The sequence below is a fragment of the Hyla sarda genome, chromosome 9, assembly GCF_029499605.1.
Source record: "Hyla sarda isolate aHylSar1 chromosome 9, aHylSar1.hap1, whole genome shotgun sequence".
NCBI classification, from domain to species: Eukaryota; Metazoa; Chordata; class Amphibia; order Anura; family Hylidae; genus Hyla; species Hyla sarda.
In genome coordinates, this window is record NC_079197.1 from 1824442 (window position 1) to 1839946 (window position 15505).

General features: G+C 44.2%; 1 protein-coding gene across 16 annotated transcripts in view; it reads right to left on the reverse strand.

The window, feature by feature from the left end:
• The window catches only part of COL5A1 (collagen type V alpha 1 chain), a 387668-nt gene that overhangs the window by 73577 nt on the left and 298586 nt on the right, over nt 1-15505 (reverse strand). For all 16 annotated transcript variants that reach the window (XM_056537902.1, XM_056537901.1, XM_056537900.1 and 13 more), the window contains 3 exons: nt 12661-12714; nt 11082-11126; nt 607-660 (listed from right to left, as the gene is read on the reverse strand). In XM_056537902.1, the coding sequence (XP_056393877.1) occupies nt 607-660; nt 11082-11126; nt 12661-12714 (153 nt within the window). The remainder of the gene's footprint in view (nt 1-606; nt 661-11081; nt 11127-12660; nt 12715-15505) is intronic.

The window sequence follows — 15505 nt, forward strand, 5'->3', positions numbered from 1 at the left end:
TGCACAGTGCCACTTCTATTGCTCTGTATACATGCACAGTGCCACTTCTCTTGCTGTTTGCATGCACAGTACTACTTCTATTGCTCTGTTTGCATGCACAGTACTACCTCTATTGCTCTGTATGCATGCATTGTACCACTTCTCTTGCTCTGTATACATGCACAGTACTACCTCTATTGCTCTGTATACCTGCACAGTACCACTTCCCTTGCTCTGTATACATGCACAGTACCACTTCTCTTGCTCTGTTTGCATGCACAGTACCACGTTTTATGTTCTGTATATATGGACCCTGTACGGACTCTTCTTGAAATCAATGGTCTCAAAACTGTAGACCTCCAGATGTTGCAATTAAACTACAAGTCTTTGGATGGCTGTTTGGGCATGCTGGGAGTTGTAGTTTTGCAGCCTCTGGAGGTCCACAGTTTGGAGACCACTTCTTTAAACATCAGCTATTTCAGTGCATGTATAGTGCTAGTATTTATCTTCCTATGGACTATATATATATATATATATATATATATATATATATATATATACGGCAGAGCTGTGGATTCCACAGCCATGAAACCGAAGCGTCCAAACATTATCCTGTATGTGACCGACCTTGACACCACGTGGTCCCGGATACCCAATTGGTCCTTGAGGTCCAGCAGGTCCCTGTTGGGGTAAACATACAATTAAATTAGAATTGCCTAAATGTAAAAAGACAATTTCCAACATGGTTCCTATACATAACACAGCATGTAGAAAAGTATGTGCAACCTTCTCCTACTGCAGCCAAATCTGCTGCTACCAAGTGCAACCCTGCAATGGATGTTACTTCCACCCGTCCGGCAACCTCCATAGACAAACCCAGCCCGGGCCGTACGGAAGAGCTCAGCAACTGCGTCTCACAGGGACCATCAGTCCAGATACTATAGATCAGTGGTCTTCAACCTGCGGACCTCCACATGTTGCAAAACTACAACTCCCAGCATGCCCGGACAGCCGTTGGCTGTCCGGGCATGCTGGGAGTTGTGGTTTTGCAACATCTGGAGGTCCGCAGGTTGAAGACCACTGCTATAGATCCATGTTCTCCAAACTGTGGCCCTCCAGATGATACAAAACTACAACTCCCAGCATGACACAACAGACAATGGCTATCTGGGCATTCTGGGAGTTGTAGTTCTGCAATATCTGAAGGTCTGCACTTTGGAAACCACTGCATTAGATGAAACTAAAAAAAAGGCAGTGCTCCCTATGCTGTGGCTCTCCAGCTGTTGCAGGACTACAACTTCCAGCATGCCCTGACATACCTTCGTATAAGAACATGCTGAGACTTCCCGTTTTGCAACAGCTGGAGACCAAATTTGGGGGATATAACAGAATCTGATAATTACGGATTCCAATACTTATTTACATTTCCCGTGTTTAGGATCCAGTCTTGGTCTGGGCTTCTGAATAATGGTTGTTATTGGGGGGGAGTTCACACATTTCAGCAGTGTTTCCCGACCAGGGTGCCAACGGCTGTCCGGGCATGCTGGGAGTTACAGCTTTGCAACAGCTGGAGGCACCCTGGTCGGGAAACACTGCTTTATACTGAGTTCCTTGTTATCAGATATTCTGATTTATCGGTGTGACGAACACAACAATTACCATCATGGCCGCTTGTCATCGGTAATAAGACGTAACAGACATAAGACACCGCGCAGCAAGGACGACAAAGTCCTTTCACCTGCATCATGTGATGAAGCCGAGGAGGCGCCGTTCGCCCGCGCTGATATCCATCACGATGTGCCTGACAGCGGAGGAGCCGTATTTACACAGCAGCGCGCGGCGTCCTCTTTGTTTTCCAACCATTCTGATCAGTGTTTAAACTTTGAATTAAGTTTCTGTGCTGTCGCCTGGCAACCGGGAGGCAGATCCGGTACAGGAAGCGCCGCAGCCCCTCTGATTATAGGCGACCGCGCCAATCCTGCTGAATATGGATACGGGCGACAGCTGACCTCCACGTATGGAAAATAACCAGAGAAATGAGCCGACAGCTACATTACAGCAGAAAGCCCCCTCCTCATATATATACATTACAGCAGACAGCCCCCTCCTCATATATATACATTACAGCAGAAAGCCCCCTCCTCATATATATACATTACAGCAGACAGCCCCCTCCTCATATATATACATTACAGCAGACAGCCCCCTCCTCATATATATACATTACAGCAGACAGCCCCCTCCTCATATATATACATTACAGCAGAAAGCCCCCTCCTCATATATATACATCACAGCAGACAGCCCCCTCCTCATATATATACATTACAGCAGACAGCCCCCTCCTCATATATATACACATTACAGCAGACATCCCCCTCCTCATATAAATACATTACAGCAGAAAGCCCCCTCCTCATATATTTACATTACAGCAGACAGCCCCCTCCTCATATATATACATTACAGCAGACAGCCCCCTCCTCATATATATACATTACAGCAGAAAGCCCCCTCCTCATATATATACATCACAGCAGACAGCCCCCTCCTCATATATATACATTACAGCAGACAGCCCCCTCCTCATATATATACACATTACAGCAGACATCCCCCTCCTCATATATACATTACAGCAGGCAGCCCCCTCCTCATATATATATACATTACAGCAGACAGCCCCCTCCTCATATATATACATTACAGCAGACAGCCCCCTCCTCATATATATACATTACAGCAGACAGCCCCCTCCTCATATATACATTACAGCAGGCAGCCCCCTCCTCATATATATACACATTACAGCAGACATCCCCCTCCTCATATATACATTACAGCAGGCAGCCCCCTCCTTATATATACATTACAGCAGACAGCCCCCTCCTCATATATACATTACAGCAGGCAGCCCCCTCCTCATATATACATTACAGCAGGCAGCCCCCTCCTCATATATATACACATTACAGCAGACAGCCCCCTCCTCATATATACATTACAGCAGACAGCCCCCTCCTCATATATATACACATTACAGCAGACAGCCCCCTCCTCATATATACATTACAGCAGACAGCCCCCTCCCCATATACATTACAGCAGACATCCCCCTCCCCATATATACATTACAGCAGACAGCCCCCTCCCCATATACATTACAGCAGACATCCCCCTCCCCATATATACATTACAGCAGACAGCCCCCTCCCCATATACATTACAGCAGACATCCCCCTCCTCATATATACATTACAGCAGACAGCCCCCTCCTCATATATATACACATTACAGCAGGCAGCCCCCTCCTCATATATACATTACAGCAGACAGCCCCCTCCTCATATATACATTACAGCAGACAGCCCCCTCCTCATATATACATTACAGCAGACAGCCCCCTCCTCATATATACATTACAGCAGACAGCCCCCTCCTCATATATACATTACAGCAGACAGCCCCCTCCTCATATATATACATTACAGCAGACAGCCCCCTCCTCATATATACATTACAGCAGGCAGCCCCCTCCTCATATATATACACATTACAGCAGAAAGCCCCCTCCTCATATATACAATACAGCAGACAGCCCCCTCCTCATATATACATTACAGCAGACAGCCCCCTCCTCATATATACATTACAGCAGGCAGCCCCCTCCTCATATATACATTACAGCAGGCAGCCCCCTCCTCATATACACATTACAGCAGACATCCCCCTCCTCATATATATACATTACAGCAGACAGCCCCCTCCTCATATATACATTACAGCAGGCAGCCCCCTCCTCATATATACATTACAGCAGGCAGCCCCCTCCTCATATACACATTACAGCATACAGCCCCCTCCTCATATATATACACATTACAGCAGACAGCCCCCTCCTCATATACACATTACAGCATACAGCCCCCTCCTCATATATATACACATTACAGCAGACAGCCCCCTCCTCATATACACATTACAGCAGACAGCCCCCTCCCCATATATACATTACAGCAGACAGCCCCCTCCTCATATATACATTACAGCAGGCAGCCCCCTCCCCATATACATTACAGCAGACAGCCCCCTCCTCATATATACATTACAGCAGGCAGCCCCCTCCTCATATATATACATTACAGCAGACATCCCCCTCCCCATATATACATTACAGCAGGCAGCCCCCTCCTCATATATACATTACAGCAGGCAGCCCCCTCCTCATATATATACACATTACAGCAGACATCCCCCTCCTCATATATACATTACAGCAGGCAGCCCCCTCCTCATATATACATTACAGCAGGCAGCCCCCTCCTCATATATACATTACAGCAGACAGCCCCCTCCTCATATATACATTACAGCAGGCAGCCCCCTCCTCATATATACATTACAGCAGGCAGCCCCCTCCTCATATATACATTACAGCAGACAGCCCCCTCCTCATATACACATTACAGCAGACAGCCCCCTCCTCATATACACATTACAGCAGACATCCCCCTCCTCATATATACATTACAGCAGGCAGCCCCCTCCTCATATATACATTACAGCAGACAGCCCCCTCCTCATATACACATTACAGCAGACATCCCCCTCCTCATATATACATTACAGCAGGCAGCCCCCTCCTCATATATACATTACAGCAGGCAGCCCCCTCCTCATATATACATTACAGCAGACAGCCCCCTCCTCATATATATACACATTACAGCAGAAAGCCCCCTCCTCATATATACAATACAGCAGACATCCCCCTCCTCATATATATACATTACAGCAGACAGCCCCCTCCTCATATATACATTACAGCAGGCAGCCCCCTCCTCATATATACATTACAGCAGGCAGCCCCCTCCTCATATATACATTACAGCATACATCCCCCTCCTCATATATATACATTACAGCAGACAGCCCCCTCCTCATATATACATTACAGCAGGCAGCCCCCTCCTCATATATACATTACAGCAGGCAGCCCCCTCCTCATATACACATTACAGCATACAGCCCCCTCCTCATATATATACACATTACAGCAGACAGCCCCCTCCTCATATACACATTACAGCAGACAGCCCCCTCCCCATATATACATTACAGCAGACAGCCCCCTCCTCATATATACATTACAGCAGGCAGCCCCCTCCCCATATACATTACAGCAGACAGCCCCCTCCTCATATATACATTACAGCAGGCAGCCCCCTCCTCATATATATACATTACAGCAGACATCCCCCTCCCCATATATACATTACAGCAGGCAGCCCCCTCCTCATATATACATTACAGCAGGCAGCCCCCTCCTCATATATATACACATTACAGCAGACATCCCCCTCCTCATATATATACATTACAGCAGACATCCCCCTCCTCATATATATACATTACAGCAGACAGCCCCCTCCTCATATATACATTACAGCAGGCAGCCCCCTCCTCATATACACATTACAGCAGACATCCCCCTCCTCATATATATACATTACAGCAGACAACCCCCTCCTCATATATACATTACAGCAGGCAGCCCCCTCCTCATATACACATTACAGCAGGCAGCCCCCTCCTCATATATACATTACAGCAGACAGCCCCCTCCTCATATATACATTACAGCAGGCAGCCCCCTCCTCATATATACATTACAGCAGGCAGCCCCCTCCTCATATACACATTACAGCAGGCAGCCCCCTCCTCATATACACATTACAGCAGACAGCCCCCTCCCCATATATACATTACAGCAGACATCCCCCTCCTCATATATATACATTACAGCAGACATCCCCCTCCTCATATATATACATTACAGCAGACAGCCCCCTCCTCATATATATACATTACAGCAGACAGCCCCCTCCTCATATATACATTACAGCAGGCAGCCCCCTCCTCATATATACATTACAGCAGACAGCCCCCTCCTCATATATATACATTACAGCAGACAGCCCCCTCCTCATATATACATTACAGCAGGCAGCCCCCTCCTCATATATACATTACAGCAGACAGCCCCCTCCCCATATATACATTACAGCAGACAGACCCCTCCTCATATATACATTACAGCAGGCAGCCCCCTCCCCATATATACATTACAGCAGACAGCCCCCTCCTCATATATACATTACAGCAGGCAGCCCCCTCTCCATATACACATTACAGCAGACAGCCCCCTCCTCATATATACATTACAGCAGACATCCCCCTCCTCATATATACATTACAGCAGACAGCCCCCTTCCCATATATACATTACAGCAGACAGCCCCCTCCCCATATATACATTACAGCAGACAGCCCCCTCCTCATATATACATTACAGCAGACAGCCCCCTCCTCATATATACATTACAGCAGGCAGCCCCCTCCTCATATATACATTACAGCAGACAGCTCCCTCCTCATATATACATTACAGCAGACAGCCCCCTCCTCATATATACATTACAGCAGACAGCCCCCTCCCCATATATACATTACAGCAGACAGCCCCCTCCTCATATATACATCACAGCAGACAGCCCCCTCCTCATATATACATTACAGCAGACAGCCCCCTCCTCATATATACATTACAGCAGACAGCCCCCTCCCCATATAATCATTACAGCAGACAGCCCCCTCCTCATATATACATCACAGCAGGCAGCCCCCTCCCCATATATACATTACAGCAGACAGCCCCCTCCTCATATATACATCACAGCAGGCAGCCCCCTCCCCATATACATTACAGCAGACAGCCCCCTCCTCATATATACATCACAGCAGGCAGCCCCCTCCCCATATATACATTACAGCAGACAGCCCCCTCCTCATATATACATCACAGCAGGCAGCCCCCTCCCCATATACATTACAGCAGACAGCCCCCTCCTCATATATACATTACAGCAGACAGCCCCCACCTCATATATACATTACAGCAGACAGCCCCCTCCCCATATATACATTACAGCAGACAGCCCCCTCCTCATATATACATTACAGCAGGCAGCCCCCTCCTCATATATACATTACAGCAGACAGCCCCCTCCCCATATATACATTACAGCAGACACCCCCCTCCTCATATATATACATTACAGCAGACAGCCCCCTCCCCATATATACATTACAGCAGACAGCCCCCTCCCCATATATACATTAAAGCAGACAGCCCCCTCCTCATATATACATTACAGCAGGCAGCCCCCTCCCCATATATACATTACAGCAGACAGACCCCTCCTCATATATACATTACAGCAGGCAGCCCCCTCCCCATATATACATTACAGCAGACAGCCCCCTCCTCATATATACATTACAGCAGGCAGCCCCCTCCCCATATATACATTACAGCAGACAGCCCCCTCCTCATATATACATTACAGCAGGCAGCCCCCTCCCCATATATACATTACAGCAGACAGCCCCCTCCTCATATATACATTACAGCAGGCAGCCCCCTCCCCATATATACATTACAGCAGACAGCCCCCTCCTCATATATACATTACAGCAGACAGCCCCCTCCCCATATATACATTACAGCAGACAGCCCCCTCCTCATATATACATTACAGCAGACAGCCCCCTCCCCATATATACATTACAGCAGACAGCCCCCTCCTCATATATACATTACAGCAGGCAGCCCCCTCCCCATATATACATTACAGCAGACAGCCCCCTCCTCATATATACATTACAGCAGGCAGCCCCCTCCCCATATATACATTACAGCAGACAGCCCCCTCCCCATATATACATTACAGCAGGCAGCCCCCTCCCCATATATACATTACAGCAGACAGCCCCCTCCCCATATATACATTACAGCAGACAGCCCCCTCCCCATATATACATTACAGCAGACAGCCCCCTCCTCATATATACATTACAGCAGGCAGCCCCCTCCCCATATACATTACAGCAGACAGCCCCCTCCCCATATATACATTACAGCAGACAGCCCCCTCCTCATATATACATTACAGCAGGCAGCCCCCTCCCCATATACATTACAGCAGACAGCCCCCTCCTCATATATACATTACAGCAGACAGCCCCCACCTCATATATACATTACAGCAGACAGCCCCCTCCTCATATATACATTACAGCAGGCAGCCCCCTCCCCATATACATTCCCTGGCACTATCCTGCTGTGTCCTATTGCTCTGTACATGTATCAGTTTGCACTGTCGTTCTATCATTCTGTCCATGAACAAGGAGGATCAGGATGAACAGTATTCTGAAAAGTTACATTTAATTTCACTCTGTAATTGAATGACTTGAGAAGATGAGAAGCAGAGAGCGGCGGCTGCACCGCAGGACTTATTATATTATCCGGCACCGTACAGGACACCAGATCTGAGCGGACCGCGGGCGGGAACGTTCTGCGGCGACATCTTTTTTTTGTAGGTCAGCGCGGCGATGGCTTCCCTCTGCAGAGAGTTAACCTGTCAGTCATTCCTGAGCGCTGTCTAATGAAATACAAGCTGTCACATTCGGCCTGGGGTGCGATTCCTATTTTTAAAAATGATTTCTCTTTCCTTTAGTGCCCACAGGGAGGAAGAAAAGTGAAAAAGTGAAGGATATATATATATATATATATATATATATATATATATATATTATGGCACATTTAATTTTTTTATATTTTCTGCTTGCTGGGGCTGTCATAGGAAGGAACAACATGAAGGACTGTGCAGGAGACTGAAGATTTATAGCAATTTAAAGTGGTTTATTGCTTATATCCCAAGGCTGGTAATAAGAACCCTGCACTAGTACTATACACCCGCACAGCTCTGCTACATTTCACAGGTCACCTAACCTAAGCTACATCTGTCAGGTCAGTGTTTCCCAACCAGGGTGCCTCCAGCTGTTACAAAACTACAACTCCCAGCATGCCCGGACAGCCGTTGGCTGTCCGGGCATGCTGGGAGTTGTAGTTTTGCAACAGCTGGAGGCCCGCTGCTTGGGAGACACTGATAGAGGTGATCGCTCATACAGCTCATTAATATAACCTTCTCCTTATTCACACCTATTACATAGGACGAGACCATCGTCAATTAAAGAAGGTAATATAATCCAAGGAGAAGAAAAACTATTACAATTTATCACCAACTTACAGAATAATGTAGGTGGCATCTATATGTGTCGTCGCTAATTCAAGGTATAAAATATGATAATGTAATGGAAAGAGAATTAACCCATTCTGGACCACGTCAGAGGACAAAGTTTTAGCTTCAATGCAAATTAAATGTAAAGTTACTGTAAGAGAAGGTGAAAGGACGGCAGAACAGCACTGCCACCTGGTGGGCGAACTGCTATACAGCAACTCGTCTGTACTGAGCAAAATCTGGGCCAAAGAAAATATCGAGCGAAGTGAAGAGGAAGATACTGAACAAAACCAGAAATGTATCAGCCTGAAATAACATCTATAAACCCTGTACATTATACAGGTTATAGTAAACTGGGCCATATCACTATATACAGGAGATATATCACTTATACCAGCTGTACATATATAATTATATACAGTATATACAGGTTATAGTAAACGGGGCCATATCACTATATACAGGAGATATATCACTTATACCAGCTGTACATATATAATTATATACAGTATATACCAGGTTATACCAGCATGGTCCATATCACTATATACAGGAGATATATAACTTATACCAGCTGTACATATATATTATATACAGTATATACCAGGTTATACCAGCATGGTCCATATCACTATATACAGGAGATATATAACTTATACCAGCTGTACATATATAATTATATACAGTATATACCAGGTTATACCAGCATGGTCCATATCACTATATACAGGAGATATATAACTTATACCAGCTGTACATCATATATATTATATACAGTATATACCCAGGTTATACCAGCATGGTCCATATCACTATATACAGGAGATATATAACTTATACCAGCTGTACATATATATTATATACAGTATATACACAGGTTATACCAGCATGGTCCATATCACTATATACAGGAGATATATAACTTATACCAGCTGTACATATATATTATATACAGTATATACCAGGTTATACCAGCATGGTCCATATCACTATATACAGGAGATATATAACTTATACCAGCTGTACATATATATTATATACAGTATATACACAGGTTATACCAGCATGGTCCATATCACTATATACAGGAGATATATAACTTATACCAGCTGTACATATATATTATATACAGTATATACACAGGTTATACCAGAATGGTCCATATCACTATATACAGGAGATATATAACTTATACCAGCTGTACATATATATTATATACAGTATATACACAGGTTATACCAGCATGGTCCATATCACTATATACAGGAGATATATAACTTATACCAGCTGTACATATATATTATATACAGTATATACCAGGTTATACCAGCATGGTCCATATCACTATATACAGGAGATATATAACTTATACCAGCTGTACATATATATTATACACAGTATATACCAGGTTATACCAGCATGGTCCATATCACTATATACAGGAGATATATAACTTATACCAGCTGTACATATATATTATATACAGTATATACCCAGGTTATACCAGCATGGTCCATATCACTATATACAGGAGATATATAACTTATACCAGCTGTACATATATATTATATACCCAGTATATACCAGATTATACCAGTATGGTCCATATCACTATATACAGGAGATATATAACTTATACCAACTGTACATACATATATTATATACAGTATATACCAGGTTATACCAGCATGGTCCATATCACTATATACAGGAGATATATAACTTATACCAGCTGTACATATATAATTATATACAGTATATACCCAGGTTATACCAGCATGGTCCATATCACTATATACAGGAGATATATAACTTATACCAGCTGTACATATATATTATATACCCAGTATATGTCTGATTGGTTGATGTCAGTATTTTGGTTGTGTTCTGGATTCTCATTAGATCTGGGACCATTTCATGGCTCCTGATCATTTCCCCCCACCCTGAAGACCCTCATACCTGGGTTCCTTTCTCTCCTGAGGGGCCTTCTTTACCTGGATGACCCTGTGGAAGGAAGAGGACACAGTGAGATGTCTTATCTTGCTCTAGGATTCACAATTAGCAGTAGCCGCGGCCTCCTCACCGGCTGCGGACATGTACCGGGATAACATGAACACACAGGCTGCTTACTAATGGCCGCCTCTGGACACTGTGCAGAATATTCTAGTTTGTTCACTCACAATGATCCCTGTGCATGGAGGGAACTGATCCTTATCTCAATATCACTACAAATATTCTGGGATACTCTGCATTCATTTCATGTCTGTTCTAGTATAATGGGCACATGTATTTGCTGAGAGGCATCTGAACTCCATGTGCAGAGATGGCTGCTGATATCCAGCCGGATCTTTTATTATTTGACTAGCTGGGTACCCGGCATCTCCCGCTCTTCCTGCCTAAACCTTGTGGGAGAGGAAAAGCAACACAATACTTTCCTTTTTTTGGCTTTGAGTGCACTTGGCCTTTAGGCGGCTTTCACACTATATCATTTCTCCGTTTTAAAGACCCGTTATAATGTTCCGTTAAGCAAACCCTTAAAACCGGCCGCTAACCGGCCGTTACAAAATCCCAGTCAAGTCTATGGGATTTTGTGATTAGCCGTTATGACCCATTAATGTCGTTATGAATAATGGACGTTATTTTGTGACAGGAGAAAATTGTTATTCATAACGACATTAATGGTCATAACGGCTAATCACAAAATCTCATAGACTTAGACGGCCGGTTTTAAGGGTTTGCTTAAGGGAACATTATAACGGCCTTTAAAACGGAGCAATGATATAGTGTGGAAGCCGCCTCAGCTTTATGTTACATTGGAGACATTTTCACACTGTAAAATAATCAATAACCTGTCAATAATTAAAAGCCAATTTAGGAAATACAGAGGCTAAGTGATATCTCTTACTTCTCTTCATGTCTCCAATATGACATCTTAGTCAGACAATCTCATCAGGAGGCTGGGAAAGCTGGGGAGTACTGTGAGCACTGCACTGTGTACAGCCTGCCACCCAGCTTTCCTAGTCTGCTGAAGAGAATATTTGTCTGGTAAAACAGCCATATCTGAGCTCTTTAGTAAATTGGGCTAAAAGTACTCCCCAAGCTTTCCCAGACACTCTGTCTGCTAAAGCAGCCATATTGGTGCTCTTCAGGAGACTAAGAAAGCTGGGAGGCACGCAGTACACAGTACAGGGCTCACAGTTCTCTTCCAGCTTTCCCAATCTCCACCGTCTGATAAGTTTGTCTTCAGTTCCTATTTCTCGCACTGAAGTAATGTAACCCTCGGGTCTGCTCATCCTGCCCGTGGTTGTTATAGTAGGAGGGGGGCTCTGTGTAATGGGCACAACCTTAGCGCCCCCCCCCCACAGGAAAGCTGCTTGGTCTATATCTTGGGACCTCATCCCCTTGAAGTATTTCTCAAAGGTCCAATCCAAGAATGACAAGCATCTTTCTTTGCATTATGTTAATGTTATAAGGGACGGGGCAGCTAGAAATAGCATCCACGTCCTCAAACATATCCCGGAGGATGCCCAATACTTACAGGAGGACCATCTGCTCCCGGCATTCCAGGCAAACCAGGTTTTCCAAATGGACCCTGAAAAATAAATAAATCACAACAATATAAATTCTGAATTTCAGATCACACTTTGCCAGGCGGACAATATTTCCCAAAAGTTTCACATCCAAAATCCCATCAACATTGTGTTCTTATGAATATGTAAAGTTATGTAAATGTGTGCGCTCATCACGGCCGCCTTCAGCTCCTGAAAATAATTATTTGTAGCCCAGGACTGAGGCTTAGCGGCCGCGGGAGCGAATTGTGAGGCAGAAAAAAAGACATCAAATGTAGAATAATCTTATCTGTTTTTCTTGTGAACAAATAATAATTTCTAGGTATTGACTCGAAATGGTCTCAGGCTGGAGGAAATATCAGATGCTTCCATTTTAAGATGCAGGGGATGAATGTAATTATCGGATCTATCAGAATAAACGTTCTGTTTATGGTAAAGCGATTGCTACATCCAGATACAGCACAATCCATTTATTGGATCATACATACAGCAGTATTGTGCTCCGCCGTGATCACCATATCTAACATTGATGGAATTGTAGTATACGCTATAGTAGGGATACAAGGCACTGTATATGGGATACGCACAGCAGTCCTACAATATCGTATCTGATGCTATCGAGAGGCATTATATCACTATATACAGGCTGGCTTAATGCTGGGTGTAGGTTTCTAGGCTATCCTCAGGCATGAGGTAATATTACAGGGTACTCGGGGGGGATTGGAGCAATGTTTTTGAATCAACTGGTGCCAGAAAATTATAAAAAAATTGGCAATTACTCCTATTTAAATATCTAAAGCCTTCCAGTACTTATCAGCTGCTGTATGATCTGCGGGAAGTCATGTAGTCTTTCCAGTACTTATCAGCTGCTGTATGTCCTGGAGGAATCATGTAGTCTTTATAGTATTTATCAGCTGCTGTATGTCCTGGAGGAAGTCATGTAGTCTTTATAGTATTTATCAGCTGCTGTATGTCCTGGAGGAGTCATGTAGTCTTTCCAGTACTTATCAGCTGCTGTATGTCCTGGAGGAAGTCATGTAGTCTTTATAGTATTTATCAGCTGCTGTATGTCCTGGAGGAGTCATGTAGTCTCTTCCCAATACTTATCAGCTGCTGTATGTCCTGGAGGAAGTCATGTAGTCTTTATAGTATTTATCAGCTGCTGTATGTCCTGGAGGAGTCATGTAATATTTCCAGTACTTATCAGCTGCTGTATGTCCTGGAGGAGTCATGTAGTCTTTCCAGTACTTATCAGCTGCTGTATGTCCTGGAGGAGTCATGTAGTCTTTATAGTATTTATCAGCTGCTGTATGTCCTGGAAGAAGTCATGTAGTCTTCCCAATACTTATCAGCTGCTGAGTGTCCTGGAGGAGTCATGTAGTCTTTCCAGTACTTATCAGCTGCTGTATGTCCTGGAGGAGTCATGTTGTCTTTCCAGTACTTATCAGCTGCTGTACATCCTGGAGGAGTCATGTAGTCTTTCCAGTACTTATCAGCTGCTGTATGTCCTGGAGGAGTCATGTTGTCTTTCCAGTACTTATCAGCTGCTGTATGTCCTGGAGGAGTCATGTAGTCTTTCCAGTACTTATCAGCTGCTGTATGTCCTGGAGGAGTCATGTAGTCTTTCCAGTACTTATCAGCTGCTGTATGTCCTGGAGGAAGGCATGTAGTTATCAGCTGCTGTATGTCCTGGAGGAAGTCATGTAGTCTTTATAGTATTTATCAGCTGCTGTATGTCCTGGAGGAGTCATGTAGTCTCTTCCCAATACTTATCAGCTGCTGTATGTCCTGGAGGAAGTCATGTAGTTATCAGCTGCTGTATGTCCTGGAGGAAGTCATGTAGTCTTTATAGTATTTATCAGCTGCTGTATGTCCTGGAGGAGTCATGTAGTCTTTCCAGTACTTATCAGCTGCTGTATGTCCTGGAGGAAGTCGTGTAGTTTTTATAGTATTTATCAGCTGCTGTATGTCCTGGATGAGTCATGTTGTCTTTCCAGTAGTTAACAGCTGCTGTATGTCCTGGAGGAAGTCATGTAGTCTCTTCCAAATACTTATCAGCTGCTGTATGTCCTGGAGGAAGTCATGTAGTCTTCCCAATACTTATCAGCTGCTGTACGTCCTGGAGGAAGTCATGTACTTATCAGCTGCTGTATATCCTGGAGGAAGTCATGTAGTCTTCCCAATACTTATCAACTGCTGTATGTCCTGGAGGAGTCATGTAGTCTTTCCAGTAGTTATCAGCTGCTGTATATCCTGGAGGAGTCATGTAGTCTTTCCAGTACTTATCAGCTGTGTATGTCCTGGAGGAAGTCACGTAGTTTTTCCAGTACATATCAGCTGCTGTATGTCCTGGAGGAATCATGTAGTCTTTATAGTATTTATCAGCTGCTGTATGTCCTGGAGGAAGTCATGTAGTCTTTATAGTATTTATCAGCTGCTGTATGTCCTGGAGGAGTCATGTAGTCTTTCCAGTACTTATCAGCTGCTGTATGTCCTGGAGGAAGTCATGTAGTCTTTCCAGGATATATCAGCTGCTGTATGTCCTGGAGGAGTCATGTAGTCTTTATAGTACTTATCAGCTGCTGTATGTCCTGGAGGAAGTCATGTAGTCTTTATAGTATTTATCAGCTGCTGTATGTCCTGGAGGAGTCATGTAGTCTTTCCAGTAGTTATCAGCTGCTGTATGCCCTGGAGGAAGACATATAGTCTTTCCAGTCTCACACAATGCTCTCTGCTGACACCTCTGTCCATGTCAGGAACTTTTCATAGCAAACGTCACACTAAAATAATTTTCCAACCAGGGTATAACTAGCT